Source organism: Onychomys torridus, chromosome 4, assembly GCF_903995425.1.
Source record: "Onychomys torridus chromosome 4, mOncTor1.1, whole genome shotgun sequence".
Classification (NCBI taxonomy): domain Eukaryota; kingdom Metazoa; phylum Chordata; class Mammalia; order Rodentia; family Cricetidae; genus Onychomys; species Onychomys torridus.
The window spans coordinates 36,885,148-36,906,804 of NC_050446.1; the positions used below are offsets into that span (position 1 = coordinate 36,885,148).

Below are 21,657 nucleotides of genomic sequence, written 5' to 3' on the forward strand. Positions count from 1 at the left end.
GTTGTTTTTTATTTTACTTTCTGACATTTAATGCTAGCATAAATGAACTTCCTAAAAAGTTCAGAGAATGTCTCAAGCTACACAGTTCTGAACAGACTTTCTAATGGACATATTCATTTGAACAAATGAGATAACAACTGAGCATTTTAAATGGCTTTGGACTTTGAGTATTTATCTTAATTATGTTAAATTAAAAATTCTACCTCAAGAATTTGCTGAGCCCGGAGTTCTTTTTCCATTCTGATTTGCTGTATTCTCTTAATTTTTTCCTGTAGGAAACATTATGAAAATTTGAAATAAATATTTAGGTAAAAAGTTTAAATTGGAGTCAGATAATTTAAGATGCAAATACCAAACTATCAAACACTATCCATGCTGAATCCAAAAATCAGTTACCTATTATAAGGTGATTCACATTCATATGAGTGTAGAAATTTTCTCATAATTGTAAACAATAAATGTTAAATGAACATACAGAAGAGATGATAAAGCTGATTAAAGTTATATATCCAGAAAGTATTTACAAGTAACTGCAAGTACAAATAAAACAAACAAAAATACATAAAGCGACTGATAGACAGCTACAACCTGCTGAATGAACTTGAACAAAGAACAGTATTTCTATAAAAAATGTATATGCATGGCTTGTCAGCTTGTCATAAATTTGAAAAAATGCTTTAAAACCATAACTATATAGTCATTACACAGCTATAAGGTCATTATTAAAAATAATCTCTGACTCTAAAGTTTATTTCACATGTTGACATGATATGAACAATACTTTCAAAGCATAAGAATAAACCCATAAGATTTTATACTGCATTAATTTGAACTTATAATCTGGGAAATTACTTACATCAGATAGCTGGCATTAATATGTTATATTTTATAACTGAGCAATCATCTAAATTTTAATAAGAATTTACATTTTGATTTTCAAAATTACTCTTCTGTGCTATGATCACAGTTAGAAATTTTATTTTATTCTTTGAGAAAGTTTCAAGAGGCCTGGATAGGAATAAATAACCTAACAAGAACAAACCCTGATATTTCTTACTTATAATTAGATTTATTCTAGAATTTCTATATCAAACACATTTGATCTCTATAAAACACTGCTGTGTTTCTCTTTCAGTCTCCAGATGTAGTGTTGGACTGTGCTCTACCATGAATTCTACAGAGTCTCTACAGAGGTGTATAATACATTGATTTGAGGAATCAATGACTTAATTCAGAAGACTCATCACATGCTAGGACTTTGCTGCTGGTGATCCTTTCTTGACATTGAATATTAGTTGCAGCTTACCAAAAATACAAAGCCATACATGGATTTTTATGTTATTTCTAAGTAACAGATTGCAGAACCCATTCTTTAAATTATTAAGACCAAAGAAATATATTCTTGATGACGTTTTTCTGTCCTTGGCAATCCGAAGATGTTTAAAGGGCCATGACTTAAATCAGCAAAAGCACTGCACATTCTCTCCTGTGCAGATAGAGGCTCTTAACTGCTAAATACAGATATTATATACTGTAGATATTTAGAGACAATATCACCAGGATAAGGACTAACATCATTTAGAAGTTATCAATTTTCTAGAATATTATGTACTCATAATACATTCACTGAGATGGTTACTTCATATACAATATCTTGTTTATCATAAAAGAATCTTGGTGGTTGGAATTATAGTCTCTTTGTAAGGGAGGATACTGAGTTCTTCTTATACAGCAAATATTTTGCTGTAGTGCTAACACTTAGTCCACAGAGTCATATTCGACTCAGATTACCATGTCTGTGCTCACCCTACTTCATTGTGGTGCTTCCACAATCCTGCAAAATTGTTTTAAGGATTCTTGTTGTATATGGGGACACATCGTTCCCATGGTGGTCAAGTGCTTATGCTGTACCTGTAAAGTCTTGGGTTCAATCCCCAGCACTGGCAGGGATGGAATGGAGTTGGGGGTTTGCAAATGTGGCCTTCTGGATACAGCAGTCAGTGAAGTAATGGAAGGCGTCGTGGCTCCCTGTATGGTGACTACACAAGACAGCACTGGCCAGCAATCCCTGGTGGACCAGGGAAGGGCTCACAGGGCCCTCACTACTGCACTACGGGGTGCTGCTGGATTCTGGGAAAGAGGCAGTCATTGTTGTCAGCTGTGTGACCACTAAGCAATCTACCAGGTTCCAACAGATAGTTTCAAACCAACAGTCACACAGATGACCCTGGTTAAACTCAGGGGATTCAAAACAAAAACAAAAACACAAATAAAAACTAAAGACATGAATGTGGGAAATTGCCAAGGAAAAAATTCAATAAATATTACATGTCAAAAAACACTCTGATGATAATTTTGTCAATTTTTGTGTTAAAAATATCCAAAGTGCTGGATGGGGTGGCACACACCTTTAATCCCCGCCCTTTGTAAGCAGAGGCAGATGTATCTCTGTGAGATCGAGGCCAGCCTAGTCTACAGGGTTCTAGGGTACACAGAAAGACCCTGTCATGAAAACACACACACACACACACACACACACACACACACACACACACACACAAAACAAACAAACAAACAAACAAGCAAAGATGGAAAAAATCCAAAGAGTGGGAAAAACATGATTCTATTTTATTCTAGATCAATGCTGACTTTAATCATTTCAGGGCCAGATGGCACACATCTGTAATACCGACCACTCTGTTAGCTGATACACAACAATCACAAGTTAGAAGTCTGTGTAGGCAACACAGAGACACCTTAGACTCAAAAATAAAATAAGACAAAATAAAATGGTCATTATTTAACAAAAAGGTCTGGGTAGTTTTGTTTCATGAATGTCTAGATAAAAGTGTAAGAGTAGTCCACCTGAATTAATGTTGCTGCAAGCTCCAAAGTCTAATGTTGTCTCACTTAGCAGGAAAGAACGTGAGAATTTAGGCAGTAGGGACTTGACTCTAAGATCACAAAACTGAACTTAAAGTTTAAGATAATTTTATAAGTCTTTCAGTCAACATAAAAGCAAAGAAACTACAAAAAGTTTAACAAAATGGCAGAACTTTTCTTTAAACAAAGTATGAGAACACACACGATTCAATAAGGATCTGTAATACTTCAACAAATGCATCACTAAGTGTACTTATTATAAGCCAGCCTCACAATGTTTGGCAGTCACAATAAACAGATAGAGGAATTTAAGTTTACAAATTGCGATTTTACATTAAGGTAAAGGGCATATTTTACATACGTCTTTCAAAAACAGTATTATTTGTTGTCAAGAACTGTGGAAGGCATTGCGTACTCATTCTCTGACTTACTCGTCAGCCACCACACTTATCTTCCTTCACAATAAAGGAAATGGAGGCAGAAGACATTATTCCTTTAAAGGCTTAGACTTGTTAAGCACTACAGCCCACACTGAACTCTAGGCTGCCTGATTAGAAACTCTAACTTCTAGATTCCAACTCTATAGGAATTCGCTGTGGTCACATTTCTTTAGTTAACTCTGTAAGAAACATCAGAGATAATGAGACGGACATCAAGTCAAGCAACTGAGTTAGTAGCTATTTATACAGTAACCCAACTGATTTCATTTAAAACAATACACTTTCTCCCTACTTCCTCTGTTTAAGTGGTAGATGAGCACATGGAGATGGGGAACAGCTCACACACCGTGTCAATTAATATTTTGACTAGTTTTTTTAATTACTTCAAGGCTGGGCAGTGGTGGTGCACGCCTTTAATCCCAGCACTCGGGAGGCAGAGCCAGGTGGATCTCTGTGAGTTCGAGGCCAGCCTGGTTTCCAAAGTGAGTTCCAGGAAAGGCGCAAAGCTACACAGAGAAACCCTGTCTCACACCCCCCACCCCCAGAAAAAAATTACTTCATTTTACCAAATTTATTTTGCAAAGGAGAAAGGCAATACAGATACAAGAGAGAACTCTGGATATGGTGAATACTACTCTGAAAATACTCAGAAGCAATGAGGGCAAACTGTTTTCCAGAACACCTAGATTTAGATTTTTACTAACAGGTTACATGTATTATTTCCTTACTTTAATTAATTAAATGTATTGTGTGTGCATTACTGTAGGAGTGTGGCACATGTGCCATACTGCACTGTGGCAGTCAGGTGACCATTTGTGAAGTTGGCCTTTCCTTCTATGTGGCTTCCAAGGACTAAACTCAGGTCAGGCTTATACGATGCATGTTTTAAACTCTCCAGGTTCCAACTGGAATGTTCAAGGAATATCCTCTACCCACTGACACATTAAAAAAGTTTGAAAACTGTCTCAAAGTACCAACTTGAATTCAATGTCTACGAGAATATTAAGATACTCATAAATATTACATACATACTGCCTTATATCAAATTTCACTTCTTAAAGAACTTTAAGAAAAAGAACTTGATTTAAAAATGGGGGAAGTTCTTATAGGTTTTCCTCTAGGACCTATGATCTTTCCATCAACAGGTTCTTGGCTAGGTTCCCAGTACTAGATCTGAACTGCCCCTTAGTGAATGGGTCTTAAGTCCAATCAGACAGTTGTTAGTTACTCCCGAGATGTTAGTGCCACTGCTGCACCCCAGGGCCCCAGGCTGGCTGTTCTTCACCAGTTTGCTAAATGCAGCTGTCTTCTAAACACTCATTCCTGAATAAAGAAAGCCGTGCAGCTCGTACCCTCATAAACAAGTTTCTGTTTGCATTAATGAAGGCTGCAACAGAACCACACTGGTCAGACTCCAGAGAAAACGGACTGTACGGTGCCCATCCCCACCTATCAGACAATGACTCCACTCAGGTTTCCAAAATATCATGGAAGAGGGGAAAGCTGTAAGAGCCAGAGGGCTAGGGGCCTGCTGTAAAATAGTGTCTTTTGGAAATGACAGGAATGTTGGAAACGTGAACTCAATAATGTTTGCCTACAAGACCACACCAGTTGATACCTCACCATGGGTAGGGGAAGAGCTCACAAGCTCTTACTTAAAAGCTACAGACAGCCAATGGCTTTGGAAGGAGAGAAAATCAGTTTTTCCTCAGGCGTGAAATCCCTTGATATGTTGCCTTTAGCCCAGAGGTCAGCCTCACACCCATGTACATATGAACAACACTAGTTGGACTCAGGAGGATGGAGATGTCACACACACACACACACACACACACACACGCACGCACGCACGCACGCACGCACGCACGCACACTCAGTAGGGTTTACATTGCAAATATGAGGACCGAAGTTGAGAATTCACATTAAAAAAAAAAGAAACCAACAAACAAACTAGGTCGGAAGGATTACTCAGCAGATAAGAATACTGATTACAAGGGATGAAGAGATAGCTCAGCATTTAAGAACAACTGACTACTCTTCCAAAGGTCCAAAGTTCAATTCCCAGCAACCACATGGTGGCTCACAACCATCTGTAATGAGATCTGGTGACATCTTCTGGCCTGCATAGACACATGCAGGCAGAACACTGAATACATAATAAATAAACATTAAAAAAAAATACTGATTGCTTTTGCAGAGGACTTCAGTTGAGTTCCCAATATTCACATGGTGGCTCTTAACTACTTTAGTACCATTTCCAGAGGATCCAATGCCCTCTTCTGGTCTCCATGGATACCAGGCATAGATGTGGTAAAAAATGTATACATGTAGACAAACACTCATTCATATAAAATAAAAATAAATATCTCTTGAAATATAAAAAAAATTTAAAGGAGAAGAATTTTAAGATGCACCTTTCTAAACAGACAGAGACATTCACACGTAACAGCAACTATGCAGGAAACGCAGGTGGGTACCATGCCCAACTATAGCAGGCAGATTCACATCAGAAGTCCCTCCCAGCACATGAACATACCTGCTGCTTCATAATCTTCATCTGTTCTTTCTGCTTCCGCTTCTCTTCCGCAGCCATTATTGCTGTTAAGGGAACCAAAGCATGCCTGTCAGCACAGAAACACAGGAAGAAGGGCAGCCCTATGAAGGCCCAGCTCCCACCTTTCAATGCACACAAGTCATCTACCTTGCTGTTTTTTAGCTTCTTTGGCAACCCGTGCCTGTTCTTGCTTTTGAAGTTTTCTTAAAAGCTTTATTTGTGCTGCTTGTCTGGCTATTTCTGAAAAACACAAATTTTAAAGGGTTTTCGTGACAACACTACACACGTGATTTATCTCAAAGAATAACTGTGAAACTGGCACTGTGTCACCACACATGATAAAACACTTAAGAAAACTGCCTAAGGGTAGAGATAGACCAGGTAGGAAAGTAGTTTGGTAGAAAATGGCATGTTCATTGCCCCTGCTAGAAAAGCTGACTGGTAGTTCCAGGCTGTAATTCCAGCACTTGGGTGGCCGAGACAAAGAGATCATGGATTTTAAAGCCCAAAAAGTGAGAAAAGAATTGGCCAACTATTGAGTCAAATATGGACAAAAGACTAACTGTATAAATGTGATCCCACCACGGAGCTCCCTTTAGCACCCTTCCACACTACAAGCAATGCTGAGATCTAAGATCAGTTGAGCTTCACTCTTCACACACACGCAGACACAATCTCACACATATACATATGTAAACCACACTCTCACAAACACACACACACACACACACACACACACACACACACACACACACACACGCACGCACGCACGCACACGTGCACACATATACTTGCAAGGGTAGAGACCTTTAGCCAATTTGTACTTCAATTAGCTGTACTAATGATTAAACCCTTGAATCTAGTGATATTTTTGTTTAAAAGTAGAAGAACTAAACTCTTAAAATAGAAAGCAGAGACTACTGGCCAGACCTAACAGGTAAAGGCCCTTGGCTATTTAAGTCTGTCAACAGTCTCATTCCCAGAACCCACTGCTGTGTAAACCTACCGGACAGGGGCTCATTCCCAGAACCCACTGCTGTGTAAACCTACCGGACAGGGGCTCATTCCCAGAACCCATGCTGGAAGGAGAAAACAAACTAAACTTGAAAGTTGTTCTCTGACCTCCACATGTGCATCATGGCAGATATGCATTTGCATTTATACACACATCATTATGCACATACATTAATATTATTAAAAATATTTAAAAGAAGGAAGAATATCCAATACTTTTAAGGACAGCAAAGGTCACATAATTTTAACGGACAGAAGGATTTGGGGCAAAAAGTCCTTTTCTTCATCCGTCTCTTAACCCAGGCCATTGGCAACGTGACTCTGGAGTCCCTCTCATCAAGAGAAGGGATAAACTCTGCCCCTAGATTCTGAGTTCAGCCAATGGTCTCCCCTGGGCAAGAGGATGTTAGCTGAAACGGAAGCAGAGCTTTCAAGGGAACACATGTTCTCTACTGCCCCTGTGCGTGGCCCACCAATCAAGGACATGTTTTCAATAGGCTGTTGGGTATTGAACACATGGAGCCAATTGAGCCCACACATGTGAACAATCCCAGCCAAGACCAACAGAGCTGCTCTCACTGATTCCATCTGGAAAAGGGATTAGCTTTTAATGCCCTATGTCACTGAGATTTAGTGCTTGGTTGTTAGTGTGGAGATGGGTATGATGGATACAGAAACCATACAATATCACTGTTTTCAGTGGCAAGCATGATCTGAATGGTATTAACTCTAAAAGGGATGTATCATAATATTACCTGGAAAATAATTTTAGAAAGTACCACTTTACAACACAGAACAATAGTTCTAAATTTTGTAGCTGATGAAGATGTAAGGAACTATATAAATTGACAATGACTGTGTATTTCTACCATTTATTGAATGTGGGTAATGCATTGAATTTACATGATTTTATTTAATCTTCATAGCTATTTTATAAGGTATACAATACTATACACAGTATAGAAATAAAATGTGTAAGGCTCATAGAAGTTACAGAGCGGTCATTCACAAACTCACATCTTTCGGAACTGCCCATCTACATTTATTTCCCTATGAGGAAAAATCCTGAAGCAGCATTTGAATGTTTTCGGGGTTCTAGTAAGTCAGCCGTATAGTCTATGAATTGATGATCATTAATTTTCTATCATAACAATTTTGAAAGGAAAGTGGATACAAGTCTAATTGTATGTAGCAAACTATAGATATTACTGAAGAGAAAACAAAACTGATGCTAAAATACATTTCAACCTTCCTATAATGTTCACTATTTGGAAATCAGAGGCTTCATGAAAACTTTCTGAGTTATGCAAAAGATCTCCTTCCTATAGTAAACCCCTTAGAAATGAAGGCCTCTAACTGGCATGCAGAGAAAGCAACCTCTGCTAACAATATGCTAGAAGACTATCATAATTCCGAAACAATAACACATTTTCAATTTTAAATATTAATATTGAAGAACCGAATGTGGGGTTTTTCATTTTTATTGAACTCTGATTTAAATGCTCAACATTCTCTTAAGTTGAAAAGCACACGTGATTTAGAAAAACAGTTTCCTAAAAAAGTTACGTAAGTTGATCTTTCACTCTAAGCTGAATTCTTTCTCTAACAGAAGAATGGGCCTTTATAAATTCCAAAAATTTCATAATGAAATCAATCATTTTTACCCAATAAATAGATGCTAATAAAAATTTTAAAAATATATCTGCCTTAATTTCAAAGAAAGTGTTTAATTTCAAATAAACTCATACCACACAGAATTAGTGAGACATTCCACTGGACAGAATATTCTAAAGCATTGTAGCATGACTAAAATCTTCTTAGCAGTCACTGGGGAAAGCACTGTGTCCACACCTCCAGTTCTGCGACGTCCAGTGCTGGCTGCTATTTTCTGCTCTACACAGCCTGAGGTACTAGTGTTGGTCAGTTAACACACAGGTTTTATTTACATGCACGGAAAGCCATTATCATATGGCAACTGTGTCAGATTTAATCTTTATTCTCTGATAATTTAGAGCTCTCTCAGTTTTATAGTGTTTGGAAATATGTTCAAACGTGCATTTATCATATTCTTAACTATTCTGCAAACTTAATCAAATTTTTCAGCATACTTTAATCCTAGTAGAATAATAATATGTAATAAAAACTTGTAGAATCATCTCAAATAACCCCTTTAAACTGTTTGAAATTTTAAAATAGATGTTAAACAATTAGTTGTTACTTAATCTCTACAAAGGGGGTGCACAACAATTCATACACTTGTAATCATAAAAAAATATTATGTATTTATTTATTATTGTGTACAAGTGTATGTGGGTGGGTGGGCCACGGCAGGCATGTAGAGGTCAGAGGACACCTTGGTAGAACCATGTCACTCCTTCTACCTTGACGTGGGGTCCCAGGGACAGAACTTAGATCACAGAGCCTGAGTAGGAATAACTTGCTAGCCTGAATGTAGTAATCATTCACTGCTAAATATTTAATGCTGTGGCAAGGGAGATGCTCAGTGGGTGAGGACTGTCACCGCCAAGGCTGACGACCTGAATTTGATCCCTAGAACTCACATGGTGAAAGGAAAGAACTCATACCTGCAATTTGTCCTGTGACTTCCACAGTGTGTGTGAGACACAAGTGCCCTCCTCTCCCTAGTAAGTTAATCAATGTAAAAACAATGAGAACACTAAGTGCTTGTTTCAATGGAGAGAGAATAGATACACATACACACACTAACAGTACAGCCTAAGTGAAGCCCATTACAACCAGAGACAAACATGTCATGGAATAAAATCAATTTGAAATCTAGGATAAAAAATATTCTGGGTAAAAGAAGGACAATTAACTTCTTTGTTACAATAGAGTTAATTTCTCAAATTTAAATGCTCTATTTTAGATAGTACATAAGGGTATATGCATTAGAAATGAAAACATACAGAAAAAGACATTTTGGTTACCAGTTCACTTCAAGCACTCATTTCTAAATATAACGCAGCTACCATTACACGAGCCTCACAAGAGTCATGGCTTTCTTTATTGATAATAATTTTTAGAACTCAGGGCCAGCAGTATAGTTCAGTGGGTGAAGGGACTGTCTACCAAGACTGACAATCTGTGTTTATCCCCAGGGCCCACATGGTGGAAGGAGAGGGCTGACTCATGAAAGGTCTCTTCTGACCTCCATACATGCGCTGTGGTATGAACACCCATACATATATGTGCACACATGTGCACTCACACACACAGGAAAAAAGACAATTGAAAATGCAATTTTAAAAACTGTAAACTAAAGCTGGGCATGGTGGTGTGCCCTTTTAATCCCAGAAATTGGGAGGCAGAAGCAGCAGATCTCAGAGTTCGAGGCCAGCTTGGTCTGCAGAGTTAGTTCTAGAACAGCTAGGACTACACGGAGAAACCCTGGCTTGAAACACCAACAAAAAACAAAACAGCAACTTTAAACTAATTTTAAAACTCATGCATATCTCTTAATAGATTTATTGTTTTGTTTTTAGTCATCACTAAACTATTTGCAAGATAGAAGTATTAAGATGAAGGAAATAACATAAAAAAAAAAAAAAAAACTGTTTTAAGGCAGAGAAAGACTAAAGCAATATTAAGTTAGATGCTAGCCAGTAGTTACTGTACATGCTATTAGATGAAGTGTGAATTGGAACATCTGTTTTAGAAATAGTACTTGACTGCTGATTCACCTGGAAACGATGGGTGTTTATGAAATATATAGTTATAAATGCTTACCATGTGTTTATTATTATAGTGTATGTGATAGTGAAAAGTCATCAAAGACACAGCGTTCTAATGGGGATGGTAAAGAAACACGTGCATCACTAACTGCTGAGCCACTGGAAACATGACCAAGATCAAGCTGACAGGGTACACATGGGAAGCAGGCTTTAGAAATGAACAAAAACTTGTTAGTACTCCACTGATGAGTGAGAATAGGAGCTTTCTTTTAAAGTGTTTTGTTCTATGAGCCTTTTCTATGTATTATGATTGATTTACAATGAACAGAAATACATTTTGTGTGTTTTTTCTAGGTTTTATAGAGATAAAACATTCTTGAAATGACAAAATTCTGATAGCCTCTTTAATATAATTTTAATTATTAAAAATTTAAGCCATCAGTCATCTGTACATATATGCTTACAAGTGTAATATATTTACATGAGATGATATGCTTAAGAGAATCTGAAGAGGTTTTCCTTTTATACAAAGTAACTCAAGACTCCACAGCAGAACATCTGTTTTATCTAGGTCTTCCCTTGTCATAAGGCACAGCTCCAAGGTAATTTATGTACAATTTTGAATAATAAGTACATTTCTGATCATTATGAGTACTTTGAACTTAATACACCCGTTCTCTGGTGCCCTTGTCACATCTTCTAAAACACACTGACAACTTCAGCATTCTGAAATTCATACCCAGACTTCAGGTGACTCCAAACTAAAACACTGGGGTTAGTTACCATAACTGGAATTCTCTGAAGATTGACCCAAAGACCCACATATTTTGGAGTTATCCCATGTACACTGTGAAAAGAAGAATCCTGTTGGTACAACCAATGGCTGGCTGATCCCTTCCCATGCAAATACCAAGAGTGCAACTGCAGCATGCAGTGGGGACGGGTCTGTAAGCACAACTCTTGAGATCTGGTTATGTGTCCAAAGAACTGCTCATTGGAGAACAGTGTCAATCACTCCCAAATCAAAAGGTCAAGAGGGATGACTCCTGGGCTTTTGTAAGATCACTAGTGACAGAGAGCAGATGCGTCTTACCTTGAGCCTGCAGTTTCCTTAGTAATTTTGCATCTGTGTTATCCAGGAACTCCGCGCTGCCGACGTTGGGAGGGCGACCCTTCCGGCGCTTCATCCTGGACTCCTCTCTTGCTCTTGGTCTATCTGGATTGGGTGGTCTTCCTCTTCGGCCTTCCATTGCCCTGATACGAGGAATGACATCCTCTTCTTTCAAAAGACACCACTGCATTCCCTGTTAATTAATAAATTACAGAAATAAATGTTACAAACAAAATAAAAATAAGGGTCAACATAATAAAAAATTCTAGTAAAAATCATAGTTTTTTTAAGTTTATAAAGTGGGTATAAAATTTAACTTACTAAAAACTAAATTTAAATTAGTAATTTTTCTATGGTATATCTTTAATAATTCTTAGTCAAATTATTTATTCCTCAATTAAGTATGTAGACAGATTTGTATCTGTATAAGCATACAGAGAGATATAACATAATCATCATTTCTGAATACAATTATGACAAAGTTGGTAGACATTTGAAAGTATCATTTATGTGATAACTTCCCTATGGGTTATTCTTGAGTGTTAATAGTTCACAAAAAACATTAGGCTATCCAGATATCAGACCAACATTTTTCTCAGATGAATATTATAGCTACTACATGAGAGAGAAAGTTAAAATATTAGTCTGTTGTAATTACTAAGAAAGTAACAGTTGCCCTTGAATGGGTTTCATTTCATCAAAAAAGAGACAACCATGCTAACACCAGCCTCTTGATGGAGGCTCAAGTCACCTTAAATTAATCTTATTTCTACCCCTAGACAAACCTGGACTGGATGAAAATTTGAGACTTAATCATTATAGCTTTAAATGTGAGACTGGATATGAAGAATCTCTTTAAAATACGTGCAAAAACCCAGTCTGAGGAAATCAACAAAAGATCTGGCCTCTTCAACAAGTAAATTATGACAAGCTTAACCAACAGTGCAGGAAAATTAAGTAGACTTTAAAATATGTATCAGTTTCAATTCATCAGCCTTACTTGGCAATTGATCTAAACAAACAATTGAGGAAATTTAACATTGAAAATTGTAACAAACACTGACATTTGAAAGCACCAAAGAAAAAAAAGCAACCATTTGAAAACAATGACGGAACCTGTTAATTACAAATATACTTGCTAAAGGAATAGAAAATAGCTACAAATCCACAGTAGAAGTCTCATTTTGTTCAGGCACTCTGAAGTCATATACTGTGATCTTCGTAACAGTTCTAACTTACACGGCACTGGTTATTGTTTTAGAGGTGCCGAGAAAGCAGGGAGAAAACTGTGATTCAGTGTGAAGACAACTGTCACACTTTGACACAACATGCTCTTGATGTGGCATCAGAGGTTACAAAGATATTCTTCTATCTTTTGATATGGAAGTATATATAAGTTGATGAGTGACTGATCATAACTTTTAGGACTATATCAAGCCAAACTGTGACTAAAAACTAGTGTATGTATTCCACATCTGCTTACTAAAAGTAAAAATCTAATACTAGCTCTTCAATGACTTGCATGCTAAAATAACTTTAAATCTATTTTGAAAAAAATTTGTTTTCTCTAAAGATTAAGAAAAAGTCAATAGAATCAACAGTTGCATTGAGTCCATTTCAGGCCACACATGACTTCAGAAAGCTGTCAGCACAGACAGGTTAGAGCAAGCTGCGCTCGCCACCAAGGGAGGCTTATTACTAGTTTTTCACTCCTCTGTTAGGATTTTAGGCATCAAAGCAGCATGAATGACACAGACAAAGTGACATTTGTGACTGAGTGACAAGAGCATAAGGAGTCTGTAAACAAATCTTACACTCTGTTTTTCAGTATCTTATTAATAGGAAAACCTATTTCAAGGGTCTTACATGAGTATCTTTTCTTACTAAATATGGTTTTTATATAGTGCTTTGACATTCACTCAGGAAAACTTCCTGCTATCAGCAAGCATAGTATGTTAGTGCTTGAAACTTACCAGACAACAGTGCCTTTATAACTTACATTTGTGCCCGTGGCATTTAGAAAGCAAATACTTAGCCGGGCGGTAGTGACCCAGCACTTGGGAGGCAGAGACAGGTGGATCTCTGTGAGTTTGAGGCCAGCCTGGTCTACAGAGTGAGTTCCAGGACAGTCTCCAAAGCTACAGAGAAACCCTGTCTCAGAAAACAAACAAAACAAAACAAAACAAAACAAAACCAAAAAACCAACCAAGCAAAAAAACAAATACAAAGGGGATTGCATATGTTCAGTTAAACATAATGTCATCTAACTCTTAGATTTCAGAAAACAAGAAAAGGAAAGTTAGGAAATCCCATTGAATAGTCAAATTGTTGTGGGTAAGGACATACAGTCCAGATCTGAGTAGTTATCTCTTGAGGAGAAGTAAATTGAATTCATAATACTTGACTAGCTCTTGTGAGTCAGAAATTATATGTTAAAAAGTTAGTTTATGTGAGTGGCTGGCTTGGGTTCCGCAGCAACAGTGGAGAATGCTTGTTTTTTCTTTTTTTTTTTTCCTCCTTTGGTTTTTTTTTTTTTGAGACAGGTTTTCTCTGTGTTAGCCCTGGTTATCCTGAAACTTTATAGACCAGGCTGGCCTCAAACTCAGAAATCTGCCTGCCTCTGCCTCTGGAGTGCTAGGATTAAAGGTATGTGCCACCATGCCCAGCCACTTATTTTTTCTTAAATTTTAAGGTTTAAGACAAAAAATGTTTCCTAGAAATAGTATTTCTTGACTAAAATTTAAAAGACACATATAAAAAGAGAGATTATGGAGATGACCAAAGTCTGTTTATTAAAGTATAATCCTTTGTGAAGGGTTATTAATTTATATTTTTACATTTAATTTAGGAAGACTGAACAAACTTACAGCATAAGAAAGGAAATATGAGATAAGTGAAACTGATGTAAGACTGCAACGTATTATTTTTGAGTTAGACTCTCGATATGTTATTTCATACAATAGCTAAAGGATATCTGGGACTCAGTGACAAGTGGTTGCAGCCACCGCTTGGGTGCCAGGAAGCAAAGGCTGGTATCTGGAGAGCAGCCAGTGCTCCTTCTGTGGAGCCACCAGCCCAACTCCAGAGTGACAGCATTTGTGACAATGTGCCTCAGGCCCAGGCGTCTCTAGTGTAGTTGACTTGGGCCACATCACCAACAGTAATGAACTGAAAGCTTTAGAAGTCAGGGTAGGAAATTATACCAATGGACCATATACACATTGTGAGACTCTAGATCTGGCAATGGGGATTCAAACTAGAAAGAAAGTCAAATGCTTAAAGTCTTTTTTTTTTTTATTAAGATTTATTTATTATGTACACAGAAGAGGGCACCAGATCTCATTACAGATGGTTGTGAGCTACCATGTGGTTGCTGGGAATTGAACTCAGGACCTCTGGAAGGGCAGTCAGTGCTCTTCACCTCTGAGCCATCTCTCCAGCCCCATGCTTAAAGTCTTACAGGGGAAAAAAAACAAAAGCTGAAGACTACCTGATATGAAAAGGGAAGTCTGAAGCCAGCCAGAAAGAAAACTGAACAGGAATCATCATACTTGGCTAGTCATGGGTGTGCTCTGACATCTTGATCTTGACTTGATATTATGTCCTAACAATAAATGAGTCCGGGGGACCGAGTAAGCTAAGTGGTCCTTTTGCCAAATTTCTCAGGATCACTTTCCTCAGTGTTGTGTCACTAAGACTGGTGTGGAGCTATGATGCATTTTTCTAAAGGCTGATTTCTCAAGTTAACTCTTGAGAGGCTGGCGTGTTTGAAATGAATGAGGGATACCTTTTTTCTTTTCTTCTTTTTCTAACTTGAGGCTACCCTTGCATGGATGGGATCTTTATCACCTAACTTCCCTGTCTCTTGGAAGTAAAATAACCGTGGTCTATGGTTGAAGTAGATTAATGCATTTGTTGTGACAATTTTATATTTCGTAGTCATTTATTTAGTAGATTATTCAGAGTTTCACTAAATATTTTTTAGTAAAAATAACAGCCTAAAAATAAAGTTGTTTTAAAAAAACAAAACTAAACAAAAACCAACTTCCCTCTGAAAGTGTGCTTTTGAGTCTTACTTTCTATTAACTCCCATGAAACGTTTCAGAATGTCATACCTAAAAAAACAAGAATCTTAATTTTTTTAACTTATTTTTGTTTCATGTTTATGAGTGTTTCAACTGCCCCTATGTAAGTGTACTGTATGTACGCCCAGTGCTCACAGAGGCCAGAAGAAGGTGCTGGATCCCTTGGAACACAGCTTATCTGTGGCTGTGTGGCTCCTCTGGAATTTGGGCCATCTGTGGTTGTGAGCTGTCATGTGTAGACTAGGAACTGAGTCCCAATCTCCTGCAAGTGCAGCAAGTCCTCTTCACTATTGAGCCTTATCTCTAACTCAGAAGAGGAGGGATATGGAAGACCTGGTGACGTCCATTTCCACTCCAGGGGAGGGAATTAAATAAACCTTAGTGCTTCAAAGTGACACAGGATGCCAACTTACAAAGGTTAGAAGTCTCAGCAAAATCGTAGCATGGAGCAAAGCATGTGCATCAAATCCTTTTTATTTTGACAATTTACGATTTAATAAAAGTGTTAAAATTAACATGAAGAAAAGTGGGATTCTATTGGGTTTCCCTAGGCCTGGTGTCTACTTTCCATTGCTTTCTACTTCAAGAACAGCACAGAGAGCTTGATGTACTTCACATGAAGGGAATTGGGCAATCTTAATCTCACCAGTTACACAGCTCATTAGTGCCAAACACTATTTTAAGTAGCATTTAAGAGATATGAAAGACCAAGAATAGATTTCTTTCAGAGAACAGGGGTGTCACCCATGAAACATGGTGGAGAAAGGTGTGGCTTGATACAATTATCTCCACAGTGTTGATTATGCCGTCCAACTGATCAAATAGGTGATCCCTAAGATCACAACTTTAGAGGACAAAGTGACTTCTGTGCATAGTCCAGAAAACAAAGGGTGTGAAGAGAACGGACTTTAAAGTGACTCAGAATGGCCTTCAGTAGCTCACACTTGGGCTTGTGGTAGGCCGTCTGGCAGGTAGGCCATCTGGCAGGTAGGCCGTCTGGCACAGGGCTCTTTTAGTCACTAATAGCCTACCTGGTACATGAGAGACATGAATCTGCAGACCTCTCCCCTGTCCGTGCCGATCATTCATGTTCCCAGAGTCCATATGTGCCAGAGCTAGACTGCACAGGGGTGGCAGTTAACAGCAAAGCTGGCCTAGAACTCTGGTTGTTGACTCCCAATCTTTTGTTCTCTACTTAATTGAAAATAATCACCAGCACCACAACTATGCTGACACCACTTGTTGCCCAAATTATTATGATTGCCCTTTTTACCCTTCACCAGAAAAGCCCTTTCATTTGAGCTGGATAGCAATAGACTGACATGAAATTCACCAGGTAATACACTTCTTTGTAGTTTCTATATTAATGTACTATCTGGTTTCTCCATTTATGTGAGTTTTTCTTCATATTTAGACTTCCCACCTTCATTTCTAAAGCAACAGGCATGTTCACAATTTCATTTGGGGGCAAAAAATGTCTTTGGGGAAAATTTGGGGACATTATTTGTCATAAATATTTATAAAGTGACTTTAAAAAGGCTATTTTTTTTCAAGAAACACATTTTACTTTTCTTATGGCATAAAGTCATTAAACAGAATCCTTCAGAAAATCTCTGAATGGTGTGTACCTCACTTCTTCTTTGGGTATCTTTCCTTCTCCTGCCCGCCCTCTTTCGTGATCCCCTTGCTGTCTTTTCTTTTGTTTCTTTCTTAGACCGAGGAAGAGTAGGCATTCAATGTCCTAAACGCCTTTGAACTTACTTGGTGAAAAATATGGAATTATTTTTAAAAGTTATGCTTAATTAAATATTTCACCTACTACAGTTCACACAGTGCTTATCAGAGTGCATCATTAGGACTGCAGAGATGGCTCAGTGTTGAAGAGCACTGGCTGCTCTTCCACAGGACCTGGGTTCAATTCCCAGCAACCACATGGCAGCTCACAACTGTCTGTAATTCCAGTTCCAGGGGACCCAACACCCATGGCAAAACACCAATGCACAGAGTGCATCGTCAGACATTTCAAAACAACCCCCATCAACAGCTACTCACTGTGACACTTTCCTATGTTCCCAGAGGCAAATGTGGGTAAGAGAAAGAATTCTCTCAGCTTACCCAAATCCATCCAGCACAAACATATTTTCTATTACTTTGGTAACCAAAAAGGGTGAACTAAAATAAAAATTGTGACAAACATAAGGATCAACAAGTTTTTTTATGATGCAATGGAACAGAATTCTGTAGAGACATCAGTTTGAATCCTTTTCACAGAGTGGCAAGAGGCCATAGTAACAGACATCCAGCCTGAGACAGGTGGCTGGCTGTGCATGGCCTTCTGAGCACTGCCGCTGGTTTCGCAAAGATAATCATCTAAGAGGAGGGTTTTCATGGGAACCGTAAGGGCATCTGAAATCTAGCTAGCAGCAATGCTACCCTTCACTGATCTTACAGCTCTCACTCCATGAACTCAAACAAAGTGCTTCAGGACTACAGGTTTGCTTGGCTTCCTTCCTTTTAGGGCCTCTTCTCTTGAATGAAGGGCGTCCGCTTTAGCTATTTGAAAGAGGACTGCTACCCTGCTGTTCTTCACTTTACCTCTGACACGTAAAGTGGTTCCCACTTTTCATCTTGTTGTAATATACACAATCACTATCTTCAATCTATGTTTGCCATCGTCTAATACATACAGAATTACTACCTTAAGCTGCTAAATACTGAATAAAATTGTTAACTTTTACAAAATGATGTTTTTATCACTTCAAACATTACCTTCTGGCAGAAATTACCTCCTAAATTTTATCTATCTGATAAGAGTTTTGGAATATTTTTAGTTATTTACTGCTTTAGGTAAAATTAGAATGAACAATTGGTATTCCCCTGGCATATCATAAAAGGAAGAATAAACACATGATGTAGAAAACATATTCCAAGTTGGGCGGTGGTGGTGCACGCCTTTAATCCCAGCAGTCAGAAGGCAGGGGGTAGGCAGAGCTCTGTGAGTTCCAAGATAGCCAGAAGTACACAGAATGATCCTGTCTGGAAAAACTAGAAAGAAGAAAAAAGAGAGGGGGGGAGAGAGAAAAGAAGAAGGAGAAGGAGGAGGAGGAGGAGGAGGAGGAGGAGGAGGAGGAGGAGGAGGAGGAGAAGAAGAAGAAGAAGAAGAAGAAGAAGAAGAAGAAAAGAAGAAAGAAAGAAAGAAAGAAAGAAAGAAAGAAAATATATTTCCAAGGAAAGCTATTAATTTGAGTAGTTAAAATGACAATAAATTTGTACAAAAAACATTTATTTCCTCTTAAACACCAAATACACATATCACATATGCAACACCTGATAGATATCCTTATGTTCAATTTTCCTGCATTTTAAAAATAAAAATTTCTTAGCTTCATTGCATTACAAGGTAGAGAAATATTACTTTGAAAAACAAACTATTTTCCACATCCTGTATTTGATTCAAGTAAATTTTAGAACACAGAAAACACACAAAAGAGATGAGTAAAACATGAAAACACACAAAACAGAAGAATAAAACAGTCTCTTCTACCATGACCAATTAAAGCCATTATCAATTTTGACATATTTATGTTTTTCCTCCCTTTTGGATTTTTGTTGGTGAAATATTTTAAAACACAAACCCAATATAGCCTCGAGGTTGGCCTCAAATTTGCAACTTTCCCTCCTTCTCCATCCACTGCTGGGACTACAGACACACAACACCATACTAGCTAGCCTCCTTTTGGAGTATGCAGTTGTGTTTTTAAGATGTGGTTAGTCATCAAACTTTTATACAATTTGTATAAAGTTAGAAGTATTTTATATACAGAGAAAACTATTACTGTGTGACAATAATTCATTTGTGCCAAACTGTATTTTATAACATCCAAAAATTTAGCTAATCAACTTTCCTTCCTGCTTTGTGCTTGCTGGCTGCTGTTGACTTGGAAAGTTTGGGAAACTTGGGAAAGTAATGTTTGTCCTGGCTGGAAGCTCCTTCGGTGCAAAGCCTTCATTACAAAGGGCACTGATGATCACACCTCAAACCTCCCCTATACTATGCTGTAGTGGACAGAATTGACAGCAATCCCAATAGGTGACCACCATGGCCAAGAAGGAAGTCACCAAAAGGTCAAAGATCAAGTCAGTTGTGAAAGTTTACAACTATAGTAGCATCAAGCCTACAAGGTACTCAATCGATAGCCCCTAGGTCAAAACTGTGGTCAACAAGGATTGTCTAGAAACCCAGTTCTGAAGTGCAAGGCCAGATGGGCAGACTAGGCCAAGCCTGAGGAGTGGTACAGGAAGCTTCTGATTTAGATTGTTGTTTGTTTGTTTTCAACACTAAAGGAAAAAAATCTTTCCCATCAGTTACTCTAACAAAAGGATAACCTGTTAATTTTCATAAAAAATTCTTACATAATTATATAAATTTATAATTGATCCTATGCTTAAACCTGAATGATTTAATATATAAAATATATATGGCTTTGCACCTAGAAGAATTTTGAAAGCATGAACATTTCTAATTCTTTAAGTAAAACATTTTCTTGGGTACCTTTAGCCATAGCTCTCTAAAAGCACTTTGAAGTAAATTTAACTAACTAACTTTTCTGAACTAAAAGCTGGTATTGGAGTTTGTGTTATCTTCCCTGAGCACTCTGAAATGTTGGTTGCTCAACATGTTACAGCTCCAATAACTCATCCAAGTTTTTAACTGAATTTGATTTCAACAAGACACTCTGCATTTGGAAGAACACTGATTGTGTGTAATAAAAAGTGAACGGATGAAGGGTTGGGGATTTAGCTCAGTGGTAGAGCGCTTGCCTAGAAGCACAAGGCCCTGGGTTCGATCCTCAGCTCCAAAAGAAAAAGAAAAGAATGGATGTCAAAGAACAGTTTGCTCTGTGTAATGAGGCCTTATAGATTAAGTCTAACTATTATTGATACAATACCAAAAATTCCTCATCTGTTGAATAGCAATTAGCTTTCTCTTCAGAGCAAAAGTCTATTGAATTAAAAAACACAAAGATTGTTCTGTTATAAAAGATCAGAACGATGAATCAAAGATTAAAAAGAAGAATTTCTAATAATTCTTCCTTCCAAAATGTTAGTAAAAATCTGAACTAGTATATAGGGAGTTTATTTAAAATAGTGGCTCACTCAGATTAAAAAAAAATCTGGTAAAGGAGTTGAAATAAAAAATTTTAATTAAAAAAATAAGTCAAAATAAGAAAAACCCTATAATATATTTCTATGCAGAAATTTCTTTTTTAAAAAAAAAATCAAGATTTTTGGTATTGTGAATTAGCAGTAGGGAGACAATTAGAACTGAACACAACACAGTCTTCATGGTAACACCTCATGGTAACATGGGAAAAGATTTATGTGCTGTGGATACTGATCGCTCTGTATGCTGTGAATGTGTTGCTCTGATTTGGTTGATAAATAAAATGCTGATTGACCAGTAGCCAGACAGGAAGTATAGTATAGTCGAGACAAACAGAGAGGAGAATTCTGGGAACAGGAAGGCTGTCAGGAGACGTTGCCAGCCGCTGCCACCATGAGAAGTAAGAAGTAAAGATACCGGTAAGCCACAAGCCACATGGCAACTTATAGATTTATAGAAATGGGTTAATTTAAGATATACGAACTGGACAGCAAGAAGCCTGCCATGGTCATACGGTTTATAAGTAATATAAGGCTCAGGGTCTGAGCAGCTTCCAGTCTGGTGGGACTGGAGAAATCTCCAGCTACACTTAGTAACTTATGCAAAGAAGACATTTCCAGAGCCATCAGCTCCTCATTCATTCCTTAACAGCTCTGCCTTTTTGAGGTTATGTGACCTTGGGATCTGCTTAATTTTCTGAGTAAGGCAACATGG

General features: G+C 37.7%; 1 protein-coding gene across 8 annotated transcripts in view; it reads right to left on the reverse strand.

Annotated features, from left to right (window-relative positions):
* Nucleotides 1–21,657, reverse strand: part of Baz2b (bromodomain adjacent to zinc finger domain 2B) — a 240,467-nt gene that overhangs the window by 46,156 nt on the left and 172,654 nt on the right. For all 8 annotated transcript variants that reach the window (XM_036186395.1, XM_036186401.1, XM_036186402.1 and 5 more), the window contains 4 exons: nt 11,677–11,887; nt 6,025–6,117; nt 5,860–5,921; nt 204–269 (listed from right to left, as the gene is read on the reverse strand). In XM_036186395.1, the coding sequence (XP_036042288.1) occupies nt 204–269; nt 5,860–5,921; nt 6,025–6,117; nt 11,677–11,887 (432 nt within the window). The remainder of the gene's footprint in view (nt 1–203; nt 270–5,859; nt 5,922–6,024; nt 6,118–11,676; nt 11,888–21,657) is intronic.